At 40.0% G+C, this 14645-nt stretch overlaps 1 protein-coding gene across 26 annotated transcripts in view; it reads left to right on the top strand.

The window, feature by feature from the left end:
* The window catches only part of LOC119018006, a 138477-nt gene that overhangs the window by 74739 nt on the left and 49093 nt on the right, over window positions 1-14645 (top strand). For 17 of the 26 annotated variants that reach the window (XM_037095297.1, XM_037095296.1, XM_037095303.1 and 14 more), the window contains 5 exons: window positions 3121-3195; window positions 4170-4306; window positions 5229-5373; window positions 5835-5837; window positions 10299-10365. In XM_037095297.1, coding sequence (XP_036951192.1) covers window positions 3121-3195; window positions 4170-4306; window positions 5229-5373; window positions 5835-5837; window positions 10299-10365 — 427 coding nt within the window. Of the gene's footprint in view, window positions 1-3078; window positions 3196-4169; window positions 4307-5228; window positions 5374-5834; window positions 5838-10298; window positions 10366-14645 lie in introns of all 26 variants that reach the window. The other 9 variants (XM_037095316.1, XM_037095314.1, XM_037095310.1 and 6 more) reach the window with 4 other exon arrangements.

The following is a 14645-nucleotide window of genomic DNA, read 5'->3' as shown; positions in this document are numbered from 1 at the left end:
CTGTGTTTGCATTCAGTGCAAACAACAATCTTTTTCACATTTTGTTCATATATGTACAGTTTTCTGCATCCTCATCTTGATAAACTCTGTCATTTTATCTATCTGCTAAAATGACAATGGAAAACAGGGTTAACGGTTAATGTGATCAAGGGCTGGTGATATTTTGTAACAGCAAGTATTTCTATTTTATCTCCTAAAAGGCACATTCTTAAAAAGTGGTGCTTGCTGATTTTTACTCAAAATAATGTCTGGCAGGGGACTATGTACAGGGCTGTACAAAATAATGCAAGTAGTCCTATTGTACTATTGTTTTCCTCTTGCTTTTATGAAAGAAATCGGGTGGGGAATATTCTTTTCTATGTCTGTTTTTCACTTTGCACTGTTAAACCTCCCTTAAAGCTCAGTTGATACAAATGTCTTTTAATTGGATAGACCATAGATGGAGTTTGACCAGTAATACATATCCACGTGCAGGATGCTGTGAAAGAACACTTCCTACACTACATAATCAGTTAAAGGTGATATAGAATACTTGTCACGTTTGACTGATTGTTGTTTTTGTTGAGTTAATTCTTTCTATACATACTACTCTATGATCCTTGTTTTTCTTTGTTGATGGATTCGGGGACTGTTGTTCATATCAAGTGCATTCTGTCATTCCCTGCATAATACACAATGTATAGTTTCTCAGGTCTTTTCAAAGCAAAACGTGCATTACTGCCGTGAGTGTTGTGTTGTTTACTGTGCTGGAATTTCATCAGAAATAGAAAACAAACTCAACTGAGCACCTTAACACCACTGGACTGTGAAAAATAGTTGACATAGCCACTTTGACATCACGCATCTGTTTCTTTAGAGCCAGTGCGGGGCTCAAACTGGGTGGGGCACCTCGTAGCCATCTTGGCAGTGCCCAAAAAAAAAAAAAGGGAAGGAGAGGGTGGTTGTAGATTTGTTGTAGAACTTGTTTGTTTACAGTTTAGCCTTGAACCAGAGTCTTTCTTTCCTTCAAGTGTTTTTCATTGCGTAGCCTATATTAGTCGTCACCTGGAGTGTTTGAAATCGTAGATTTCTTTGTTCTGCCATTAGCGGTGTACACAACAGAGTAGGATGATCCTACTCTCTGCAAGTTTCCCAAGCAGACAGGTCCACCTCTGTATGGTGTTCTCTGTCCTGACTGGATGACGTGGGCAGAGATACCGGAAACACAGTATAAAGTTCTGACCCCATGCTTTTAGCTGTCAATGCTAACTCTCCATTCACGGAGCCCTGTAATGGTTGGACCAAATGTGTTTGCGTCTTCTGTACTGGCAAGTCAAGGGTAGCTTGAGCAATGAAGTTGCATGTTTAAATCGACCAAAGTTCTCCTTTAACACTGAAATCAACATTGTTATGGTTGACATGCATGTGATCCATCAAATACTTTAGATAAGTGACCCCAGAGGAAGGAAAGCCTGTTGCGTTGAATAATATAACTGCTATACATGGTTATAACTGTTAGCTGGCTAACCACTGTACGGTACAAGGAAGTCAAACAGAAGCCAGACCAGCCACGTGTGTTGTTGCACTAAGACACAACTTATATTCCGGTGCAAGTTTAATCCATGGTCTACCACACAGTGACACAGAGTAAGACCCCCCTTCGAGAGATCAAGTTTGCAGACTGCTAGTTTACGTAGTTTTAGCAACCTCAGAAAAGACCGCATGATAACAATACATTGCAGTATATGCCTCCAAGATGAAACCGCCATCAAAAAGCCACTCAAAGCCACAAATAATGCTCAAAACAGCACCAGGCATTGCCGAATTTCTATTGTAAAGTGAACACAACTCACCGCTCTAGCACCGTCCTCTTCCTCTTATGGGGAAGCCCAACGAGTCCGTTACCAAGTGCTGTAGAGTTCCACAGTCTCCTGCTCAATTTCATTATTTTCCCTGTCCTCTCTCGAAAAATAACTGTTATAAGCTGGTAGACAAGACACATATGAACTTTGATTGCATTTCCAAGGAGTAACAATCATACATCTTCATCCTTGAGCTGCAGAACTCTGCTGCACTCGGTAATCAACTTGTTGGGCTTCCCCACAACAGGAAGCTGCTGAAAGGGAGTGGTGAGTTGTGTTATCTTTACAATAGAAATCCAGCTAAGGTAGCTGCTGTTTGATGCCTTGAACTAAGTGCTGGGATCCTTGTATTGTTGCTGAAGTTTGGTGCTTTTCTTTGCATTATTTGTGGCTATTAGTGTCTTTTTGGTGGCGGTTTCATCTTGGAGGCATATAGTGCAATGTATTGTTATCGTGTGGTCTTTTCTTAGGTTGCTAAAACTACGTAAGCTAGCGGTCTGCAAACTTGACAAGGTTTAGTTAGGGAACAGTTTCAGTGAGTAAGCATATTTTTAGATTTGCAAAACCATTTGCATTGTGTTGCTCTAAAATGGTCAAATTTATTCATAATCTATACAAGGCAGCTTGTAATAACGTTTACTATTTAAATTGTAAGATGTATTTAAACTTGTTGACACTGTAGTTATTGCAAAATATTTCTTAAAGCTGATCCTTGACATTAATTTCTCTGATTATCCTGTAGATTGGAAACAAAAGTCACAGCTACTGTCATTGGTGCTTTGTGAAGTATCTTTGCTGTGGGAAAGTGCCTTTCTTTCTGTGACTTACTGCTTGATATGAAGGCTTATTGATCAATAGCTGGCTAAATGATAATTTCCAGTGCCCAACTCAAGAGCTAAAGGCCTGAGGAGAGAAAGACCTACCCTGCCCTTCCTCCCACTTCCTCTTGTACTGCCTTTCCCTGTCTTGCAGTCCACAGCTGTAGCAGCCATCACACAACCTCAGGCAGGCTAGTTAGCCCTGAGAAAAGAGCCTGAACCCCGATCAATAACTTTAGTCTTGTCTGCCTAATTGCTCATTGGTCGACATTGGCGCCAGACTATATGTAAGTGCATGTTCCCCCGAGTGATCGACTTTGGCTCTATTTCCACCACTTCCCGCCTAGTGTTGGGCTTACGGTCTGCCCCTCTCTCTTCTCTCTTTTCTCCTTTCCTCGCTTCTGTTCACCCATGTTTGGAATGGAGACCTGACCTGATCGGCTTCTCCTCTGCTATCTCAGCGGGATGAGACCGTCCAGAGACTCCAAAGCGATGCATTGCTCTCTCACCAGGCCCGTGACTCTCAGGCTACTCAGGTAAATATCCGGGTTTAATGACGAACAGGAAGATTAGCCAGTTACTCTCGCTCGCAATTTCAATGAGCGCCAGGAAATTAGCCGGTCTCTTTTGGGGTTTTCTGAACGGCTTATTATATGATCTAATGCAGACGCACTTTATGAGCACGGAGCCGGGTATGGAGAGGGCGCTATTGATTGCGCTCATTGTGAATTATGTGAATAGATAAAAGTGTGAGTGTGCATATATATTAGGCAATTATGCTCAGGTGCTAATGTAAAAATTCTGCTGAATAAATATGAAATATGCCTCTATCAGCATCCAACTTATGTCCCCTCGACACTAGTCATTTGAGATGATAATTGGGATAGCATGTTTGCCTTTTTCTGATGAGACGAGATATTGTGATAGCGCTCCTCAGCCTGGATTTTAATGTGTATTGATCAGTGTGAGGCTCAGGAGCTCAAATCAAAACAGCAGTACAGCCCCCGCACACTTGCATATATTTCTGTCTTTGTTTTTCACATTATATTTTGAAGAAATCTCACAGTCCTTGGGCATTTAACATCCGTATTTATGTTACCTAACGTAAGAAGCTCATTTGTATTTGTTCTCGCCCTCTTTTTCCTGTAGTAGTGTGCTAATGTCATGATTTAAATGAAGTATTGATCAGTTTAGGAGGGGAGAATAGAGAGAGAGGGAGCGATTGTGAGGGAAAGAAAGCAAGACCAGGGTTATCGGTGTGGATCGCATACAGAAAGAGAGTGCTAACGGATGAGACACGTTTTAAGCGATTCCGTGAAATGGATTTCTGCATAATCTGTATTTTTTAATTTGGGAATAACCGTCAGGCTCTTTTGTTTGACTTATTCTGAGAAGAAAAAATGGACACGGAGATGACACAGTGATTTGAACAGGGCTCGGATGGAAGTAAATACCTTTTTTACTATTGGTTTTTGTTGATTTCATGGAGTATTTGCCACCTCGTATGCAGATGGTTAAAAAGTGGTTTGCTCTGGTTCCTGCCTGGGTTTCCATCTTGCCTGGTTATGCTTCCCTCTGCAACAACGACACTGCAGCTGCATCAGGCACACTGGACTAAAGCCTCCATCCAAGTGAACCAGCAGCTAGGTCTGTTTGTCTTCCTCTTACTGTCCTCTTCCTTTCTCCCAAGCTCCCTCCTCTTCCTCTCTCTCTCACTGTCTTTGGCTCTCTCACTCTCTCTCCCTCTCCATCCCTTCCCCCCTTGTGATTTAGCACAGCGAGATGGTATTAATTAGTGGCCTGCTTATTATTGTTGGCGCACTTACTGTGTAGGCGACTGTTTTACAAGGACAGCTTCTCCAGTCATTTGTTAGATGCCATACCTTCATATGTACTCTGTAGCTGCACGTCTTCAGTATTGCTTGTATTTTTCTGTAAAACATTAGAATTGAACTTTGAGAGTATTGTTTTTCGCATAATGTATCACTCTTGTGTTGTCTTTGAATGGTACATTTTTCATTTTTAGTTTTTAACTTCTTATTCATTGAAAATGTGTTCTGAAAGTTATAATGAAGGTTGTGTGAACAGATGTGCTTGTAATTATTTTCAATAACATGGAACTACGTAATTTTATCTGAATTACAAGTCTTGCTGATCTTTGAAAAATACACATTTTAATTTGTTCCTTGTTGAATGTTCCATTTTACATAGTTACTGATCCAATATCGTTTAGAATAAAGACTGCATTTTAGCCATCAATCAGTGTATTGTTTGTTATTTCAACATTTCATTTGAGTATTGAATTAAGTCTCAAGAAAATTAAGTTTTTGTCTTGTGCAGTCCTCCTGACACAAAATCAGTAGATGAAGGCAGATATTTGGCCTGGCCTTGAAGGGCCAGTATCGGACTGGCTTTATTTCTGAGTATCTGCTCAGGAGGATGAGGAACCATTTTTGCATCTTAGCCTCGGCTGCGGAGTGAGCTGCCTGCCTGCGCAGAGAGGATAGGCTCTGTGTACTGGATTGATTTTTCTCCTCTCGCTGCCCTGCCTCCTTTTGTGGTTCAATAGCTGGACATCCAGAAGCAAGGATCTTTCAGTCGCTGCCTGAGCTGCAGGAGAGCCGTCTGGATCTCAGGAGGAACATAGTTGCATGCAGCAATGCCAAAAGCAGCTTCAGAGCCCCATTCATCAGGCCCAGGAGCTCCAGAGTCAGGTACAGTGCTAACTGCTAGGCCCAGGGTTTTCCAGCAGGCCTCACACTCTGACTCATCATGCTTCATGTACGCATTCCTACCAGTACATTTTGAGTAGAACAGTGTTTTTTAAGGACCACGTTTGAAAAATTTCCATCACAGAGACAGTTCATATTTATTGAATGTGGTTTTACTGATGCAGTCTGATCTGGACTATGCTAGCTTGCATGCTATGAAATGTCCAGTTCAGTGTGAGGATCTATCGCAGACATGGAATGCAATATTCTGTTTTCATTAGTGTATAATCACTTGAAACTTGAGTTGGTGTGTTTTTGTTACATTAGAATGAGCATTTTATATCTACAGAAGGAGCTAGTTCTCTTCCATGGAGTCCACCATGTTGCACTGCCATGTTTCAACAGTAGCCCAGAGCAGACAAACCAAACACTGTTTTTTGTATTTCTTTGCTTTTTTTCCACAGAGGGTGAGGCCAGAGATATTTAGTTGATTGCCATCTGCAACCACACTGATAGATACCTTTAAATCCTGCACACTGGACCTTCAAGGAAAAATCATAAAAAATGCTTTGATCTGTATGCATTCAAGTACACAAATGTTACACAGAAAGAAAAGAACTGTTCCTCACAGTTGGGTAGGTAGGGATGTATCTTTTCTGCACAAGCAGTGGAGTCAACAGACAAGCATATTCTGTATGACAAACAGGCACTTACTCATATTGACAGGCAAAAGGAATCCAGGATTCTGATGATTGATGACTGGGGTTTCATTTTTTTATTCAAAGAAAAAATGCAGCTTGCCACCGTCCCTTGAGAGACAACACTGACCAATTTGAATCACTGACTGTATTGATTGATGGTGTCTGTGTCACCTGTTGCTAAGCCTCTGGGCAGACTCTCTTTGTGGCATTCAATCAGAGCCTGAGTCGTCACCTCAGTCGCATTCACTCAATATTGTTGACTGGAGCATTCACAGTGCTGCCTTAGCTACTCTGCGAACCTATACTTATTTCTCTGTCACAGTACCACTCTTCCAGACATCAACGCTCTTAATGATCCCCCATTATTTTCATTCACTTTTTACCCACTCTGATACTAAAACTCTCCGGGAGCTGCTCACTGTAGATTGATTCCAGAACTCAGGAACTTAATGTCAGTCTATTTCAGATTAAAGACACCCTGTGGAGTCTTTGGCCACTTCACTTACTGTGAAACTTGTATATTATTGAGACCCACATGCACAATATATGCTTGAAAATTATGTGATAAACATTCAACAGGCTGCAGAGGCCTCTATAAGTTAGTGTGGGTAATCAGAGGTGTCATACGTATGAAATGTGTTCAAGATGTTTCTGTGGCATTAGTGATGCAAAGTTTTTTAGTGGAAAACACTTATTAAAAAGATGTATTTGTTTATCATGAAAATTAGCTTTAACTTGGGTGCTCCGTTTATATTTATACACATGAAATTGATTCTCTTCTGTGACTCAGTGGTAAGCAACCAATTAACAAATTATAAAAGACATTTAGGTCCTAAAACCCTCAAAAACATTAGCTGGAGCCCCCAGCTACGTCTTTGTCAGACAACAGCTGGCCCGGCTAATGTTTTGAGGGTTCCAGTAGAGCCAAATAAAGGGCCAAAACTTTCTACTCCATCCGCCGGTCATTGTTTACAGTGTGATTAGCAATGTGAGGCAGGAAAATGCAGTTGGAGTAGAAAGATGACTCTTGATTTATCGGCATATGAATACATGTACATTTCAAAAAAGCCATATTGTCATGAGACAACAGTGGAAGGCTGCCGAGATTGCATTTTGTCAAGGCATTCTTCCTCTTTTGCTCCCCACATTAACTTTTTAACTAAACAAAGTGAACCCGAATGTGATTTGACATTACTAGAGTTGGACTGCAAGCGGACTAAAAACAAAAACCAGAGCATGTTCATTTTCCAAAATAAACAAATTCTGCATTTAAATGCAGATATTTATCCGTAGAGATAATGCAATTGCAAAATGTCACATCATGATACTGGAATGTTTAACTTTGCTACAAAACCTTAATAGATATCAATAATTGTTACCATGTTTGATACCGTCGGGAAATATTGATATCACAAAAGTTTCGACTTTTAATAAATGATCAATATAACAGGGCTCGTGCTGTGTGTTAGGAATAACAGCATCAAAGTTAATTAACTTCTGGAGGAGGTTGGGCTATGTGTGTCAAGTGACTGTCAAAGAGAACAGTGAAAAAATGCAGCAAACACTGATCAAAACTGTGAAAAATGAGTATGTGCAGTGGTTATAAAGTTAGATAGCATCCCAATGTGGTACTGTTTCCCAATGTGGTACTGCTTGAACAGATCTCTAATATCTTGTCTGTGGAATTCTGCCATGGAATATCAGTTTTTGATCATTTTGCTAAATGGCAGCCACTCACTCACCATCATATGCTAAGTGGAGGATTCCATACAACTTTTTATTGTTGCTTTTGAAATGTATGTAGTACAGATTAGGGATGCACTGACCCAACTTCTTCAGTCCCGAGACCGATGCCTGGGTTTTGTGTATCTGTCGATACCCGATGCCGATCCAATACTGTTGTTGAATTAATAATAAACTGTATACCGTGATGGAAGAGTATTCCAGTAGGTGATGGAAGCCCTCATCTTCAACAACTGACATTGGTTGAGCATGTAAAACAACGAATTCTAAAAATGTATGTGTTATTGCCAATGCTTTCAAGCTTTCCGTCGGAAACTTTTTGCTTTGTTGAAGTGCATCTGCCAAAGTTAGTTGCTGGGTTGTATTGTCTGCTGCTTTTGGTTTTGTTGAGCTGCAGGAATTCAGCGTGCTCCTTAGCATGGTGCTTTTGCATGTGCTTGATTAAATTGGTAGTATTGTACTTTGCAGTCCTACTACCACCCCTCGAAACATGTACTTTGCAAACACTGCAAACAGCCGTCGAACTAGTTGTCATGGCAAGCATGAAATATCTCCACATAGGGCTCGCTCCATGTTGCTTTACAGTTAACTCAACTCTTCCAGCATGTGACACATGCTGCTGATGAATGACGTAGGTTGTGCTGCGATGGAGGAAAAAAAAAACTGCATCGCCCCATGGATCTGTTAATTTTTCCAATCCCCGATCCAGCTATTTTTGTCAGTATCGGGGCCGATATCCGATCTTAATATCGGATCGGTGCACCCCAATACAGATGCAAAGAGTTCTGCTCAGTGGCAGCTTGTCTGATAAGTCAATGCTGTAAATCACACAACCACTGATGATATGCACTTTAGCCAGTGTTCAGTCACATAGAATTGCTAAGGTCAACACTTTAGTTCCATGGCCACAGCAGGACTGGACGTTTTTTTCTTTTTTTTTCGGCAGGAATTTAATCAATTATAAAAACACAAGTTCTGAAATTTCTAAAACTTGGTTCTCCAAAAGACAGTTTTGATTCTTAAAAAATTATTTATACTTGTTAACAGCTTATAGGAGTCGACGATCACGCCGGCATGATCTAATCACGTGACTGATTTAAGATGACGTAGCAGCAAGATGGAGCCTCGGTGAGTCTCCAAATTTATGTGTTGGTGCAGCCTTCAAACTATATACCAGTTTTTAAATTGTGTTGATAGGCCAAGTAAAACCAGACCTATGATAAATGTCCGCCACGTTTTTTCGTGAACATTGCCGTCACGATTGGTGCAGGAAGAAACAATTAAAACAGGCTTCTCTCACAAAAGTGTCCGCTAGGCGGAAGTGTTTGCAAGCAAATAAACACAATCCTATTGGTGGAAAAAAGCACCACACCACCCAATCACAAAATTATATGGCAAAACACGTGATTTGGTTGCTGAGGAACAGGGGAAAGTTGTGGGAGGGATGGTGGTGAAAGAGTGACAGTGACAGTGATAGAGAGACCGCGACAGAGATAGTGTGTTTTGAGAGTTGAGAGATTTGTGACATTTAGCGTGTTTGGAGTGTATAGTTAGTGTGTTATGTAGCATTTAGTGTGTAGTGTAGTCATTTTTTTGTTCAACACGTCAAAACAATGAGGAGATTGCTAAATGTGGAGCAGGCAGTGCTGCTCTTCATTGAGCTGAAAGGAGCTGAGGGAGGCCTGAGCCTGAGGCATTGCCTGCATTTAAATATGGATAGTTACATATAACTTTGTAAATTTCCAAAACTTATGCACAATTTTAGCAAACATCAATTTCTATTTGCATTCTAAGTAATAAAATTGGTTTGTTAAACATATTTGTGGTTTTTACAGTCAAAAAACTAACTTTTTCCTACTCAGATTTTACGTTTGTGATTTTGGAAAAATAACTAAAATCACACATGTGAGGTTGTGCTGAAAAGGCAAGGTAAATAGTTTTTCAAGGTGAAATATAATGGTAAACTCAAAAGTAGTCAAAAATGGCCAATTATACCCTGGACTCCAGAGGGTTAATAGCTTGTTAACTGTGATATTACAGGCAAGTGCAAACCATTGTCCAGACAGTGAAAATACTGTCTACCACCTTACCCATCATTTTCCCTGAATAATTAACACAGAAGAGCAGTTCATACCTTTCAGGCAACTAAAATGTTTGCACATTTGTCTGTAGCATCCCAACTATGTAAGGTTTTACTGTCAATGCACTTTTAATAGACAGCTCAGCTGAAACCGATTGTACAGAGTTACAGTATAATAGTATGGAGTATGAATAAGATATGTCTGTGAAAGCCTTCAGAATTAGATTGTGCTCTTATCAAATACTTTAAATGCAGAACGATGTCAGTCACATACAGTTGACATTAAACTCGTCAAATGTCAAAGGCTTGAACTCAACTACAGTGTATGTATAACATTTGGATTGTAATGTGGCTGAGGTATAGTTTCATCTCCATCTTTTTTCTCTCTGTCATGTCTTCCTCAGCTGCAGTCAAAGGGCACCTGGTGCAGAAGAGGCACAGAATGAAGAACTTGGAGAATGTACGCTGCAGGTCAGCCAAGCAAACTACTCATTACCACACGCTCTGACACATGTCTACATTGACAAACCCAACATGGCAGTCAGATCCAACTTAGTGTATCAGATCTTTCATGTGAAGTTAAACATTTGAATTGTATATGCTTAGGCAAGGTCATACAAAATGCAAAGCATAGGTTCAGTTTCTGGCTTCAGTGCCTATACTCTGCCAGACCTTCCAATTGACATAACAGGCAGAGTTTGTGAAACTATTGAAGAACAGTGGTATTGTTAGTGAAAAAAAGCAGGGGCAAATTAAAATGATTATCTAAAAAGCATAGTAGAAAACTAAAAAAGAATGAACTAGAATGTGAAACACAAAACTTGAACTGATTTAAATGACAAAGAAAATAGCCTCAGCCAAGCTTTTGAATTTGGACCTTGTAGAGATGCCTGCAATTAAGGTGCCAATCTGCTCAGGGGGTGTGTTGAAATTCAAATCCCCACTTTAAAAAAGTTGAATTTTCTCTATAAGTGGTGTGCTAATGAAAAAGTTTGGGTGGGCTCTGTGCCTGAATCCTTGAAAATGTTGAGAAGAGCTGTGGGCCGATATGCTCAAAACACTCCATATTTGTATTTTGTGGAAACCCACTTCTGATTTGTGGCTTCAACTGCCTCAGCCATGGCTAATACGTTATGTGCAGAAAATCAAGCATACAACCATTCAATGTCTGTTAACAAACAGTAAAATGTTCCTCTTTGTCTTTGTTGATACAATGAACCGATGACTGATTTGTGTGTTCCACTATCTAGCGTTGCCGCCAGCGCTGTGGTTGCAACTCAGTCTGCTGCTGTATGCTAACATTGACAGAAGCATTGGGTAGTTGGATGAAAGACATTACACAATAGCTGCCAGTCGCTGATTAAAGTGCGATCTTAACATTGTTCAGTATTTACATGTGAGATGAACATGAAAAACAGAAGAACATGGCTACTACAATAGCAGAAATGAATAATAGAGAAAGAACTTGACCATCCACCACGTGATTTACTTTGTAATGTTCCAAAGTTACTGTAATAGCTAGCTAGCATAATCAATTATGAGCTGATTGGAATCTTTCATAAAAACAGTTTTTAAAAAAATTCTGATTACATGATGAATATGCTTGTGGAATCAAGGATTATATCATTAATTGCCTGGCAGCAAAATGCAGACTGCAGATCCCTCATAGATGGTCAAAATTACAATAATATGATATAAATAATGAGGATAACAGAGTTATAATTACAATATCCGTTAGTCCCTTTTGGCTAGCATCAGTCCTGTCTACTTTCAGATGTCCTTAACCTCATTTTCAAAAGTAACATTACATAGAGAATAAAGGTGAATATAGAAAATGATTCACTTTTTAGGACAGCTTGCATTTAACTACATGGATATTGTAGGGAGACATTACCACAGTGATGACAACTTGTCTACTTCAAAGTAATTCCCCGGATTCATGTATTTGTTCTCTCATGAGTTTTCCATTCCCTTTAGGCACTTTTTCCTTCAATCTGGATGAACAGCCATTTCTAGCTGGCAAGTTTCAGGACAATTAAAACAGATATATAATTAAACGTAGATATGGGTTATACAGGAATGCTTGGATGACAAGCAGGTCAAAGGTAATAATTCTCTTCTAAGATAATAATTAAAAAGCAATGCCAGAATCTATCACTTGAGCAAGTTAAAATCTCACCTGCAGCAGACTGCAGCCCATGGTGCTAAATCTATACTGTAAGTCATAGAATCTCTCTACCTTCCTCGTATCTCAAGAGTTGTTCATTCACATAGAGGTGGTTTCACACAGTCTCCTCTTAAAACAGGAAATGTAGACAATGAAAACAGCACTTAGAGTAGGCATGCCCCCGGTGCGAGAAGCAGCGGGAGTACCAATGGAGGGCGCTGAACAAAGAATCCACTGCTGTGGGTAGGGGCAGCAGCGACACATATTCTAGCGGCCTCTACCAATGAAATATAAATATCGGTTTCAACGTAGGCTACATTTCACTTTCTATGAAGCCAACAGTTTCCTCGTCGTCCAAACGCTCTAGGACCTCATTTTCAGGTGTTATGGTACAAATTGACAAAGTATGGCAGATGTAACGGCCATCGTAAGTTGCCGATAATATTTAAGCTCATGGCGTCTGACATCCAAGACTAGAAAGACTAACCGCTTTAAGGTTTGTCTTTAACTAATGACACACTTGTGTTGCGTAGTGGTCAAAGGAGCAGCCATAAATACTCTTCCTCCCTGCACAATTGTTGAAGAATCACTGCTAACAAATTTATGCTAATTTTGTGATAAACACATTTCCTATAAATCCTTCACAATAAAATTATTCCGTCACATAGTTGTTTAAAAGCTTTTATTAAGAAGCAGCAAAGTCAGGTAACATGGTTTTCACTGGCAGTAACTTAACATGACTCCTGAAACAGTTAACATCGAACACAAGAAGAGGTCTACCAACTACAGGTAACATATGCGCTCATGTTGATTAGTGGATCAGGTGATTGGTCAGAGAATGCTTTGTTTTATTTTGATGATTTTAGTTTGCTTGTGGTGCAAAACTAGCTGAAACATTCAAACCTTCCCCAAACCCACATGCTATCATTATGTTTACTACCCAAACTCAGCTGGAGCACACAGTTTCCTCATTAAACATTACCCACATTTTTGTCCATCCACTGTTTAACCCAAGGTTGCACCACCGCACCCATGTTAAACTATCTAGCGTTGTTCTTCAACATTCTGTTTAATTTAAAAGACATTTATGACTGAAAAAGTGGCTTAAACTGATGCTACAGACAGTTGCTATGGTATGTATATCGTTGGAGTTTATTTTCCCTGACCCGCACTGATGCTAACCTACAGTTTCCTGGTATTATGTTAAACACGTCACTCCAGTGTTCAAATAGATAGATGACCATTTCATATTTCAAGTCAAGCACTTGAGTAAAAATACTCGTTTGCCAGTTCAGCGAAATGGTTTTCTGTGACATACAGTGTTTCAATGAATGTGTCACAGTTATCTCTTTCAATTTGAGGTCCAGTGTTATTCTGATCAGGCATCTGACAGAGAGTCTATTGTTATTATTTATGTCATACCACAGCAGAAGTCGATTAATTAATTAACTAATTTAGAAAAGTATCATCAGGTTAATTTCAGCCTAGACTATTTTAGATCCACAGCCATGTTGGTGCAAGTTATACCTGACAATGCATGAGCTAATTTGAGTTTTGATATTCATATGGTCTCAGTGTTGAGTGTGAAGTAGTTCGAATGAGCACTTGAGAAAGCTGCAATCAGCAATACCAGGGGCCAAGCAATTGAACAGAAACATTTTGAACACTGAGCTACTATATACGTAAAAAGAAATAGAACTCAACTGATTTTTCAGATTTACTTGTGGTGCATATGGACATAAATAATCTACTGAGACTGAAATATTCAATGTAGGTATAAGGTAAATGAATACCTGGAAATGTACAGTTACTAGCATATAATTGCTATTTGCCAGCCAAGTTATGGACTGCTAAAGTAACACTGTGGTTGTTGTTCTTCAAGCATTAATTGATAAATTACATAGGGAAAGACAGGTATCTGCAGCGCTATGAATAATCACCAGCACCAACTTTATTTCACAAAGTATTCAGAGTTATTATTGGAGCCGTCTGTCTGTGAAGTGTACATACAATGTCTTGCATTAGTGCCTTCGGTTTAATGCATTGCCTCTCTCTCAGACATCCACTACAGCAACATTACATTATTCTTATACACTGGAGGTTTAGGAAATTGCATGTGAGAGAAAAGAGGATTTTATGTGTGTGTGTTGGCGCAGGCATACATGTGTATAGGTTTGCAGGGCATACAGTAGAGGTTCTGTTTTTATTTTATTCATGCACATGTGCTTGTAGGCCTGTGTGTGCGTGTGGGCACATGTGGGTTTCTGGTATTTGTCTCCTCTGTCTCCGTGTCACCTTTGTTGACTTTGTCTCTCACCTTCTGCGACGGTGTGCTCTCTGCTTTAATGACGCATATATCCTATCTCCAGTCACTGCCTAATCCCAGCAGCGCTGGCTCAGGAACAGATTACTGCTTCCAGACACCAGAGGAGAGAAGAGCAGAGCAGGGTGGGGGTTGGAGGGTAGAAAGAGATGCCTCAATGATACAATATACAGAGGGATCTAGGGGGCCAGCACATGCATTTGAACGTGAACACATATGCATGTACAATAGGATGTTTTCCCATTGTAAATACAGTCACTA

This window comes from Acanthopagrus latus, chromosome 4 (assembly GCF_904848185.1).
Source record: "Acanthopagrus latus isolate v.2019 chromosome 4, fAcaLat1.1, whole genome shotgun sequence".
In the NCBI taxonomy this organism is placed as follows: Eukaryota; Metazoa; Chordata; class Actinopteri; order Spariformes; family Sparidae; genus Acanthopagrus; species Acanthopagrus latus.
The sequence above is the reverse complement of the archived record's forward strand: the minus strand, read 5'-3'. Positions and strand labels throughout refer to the sequence as shown.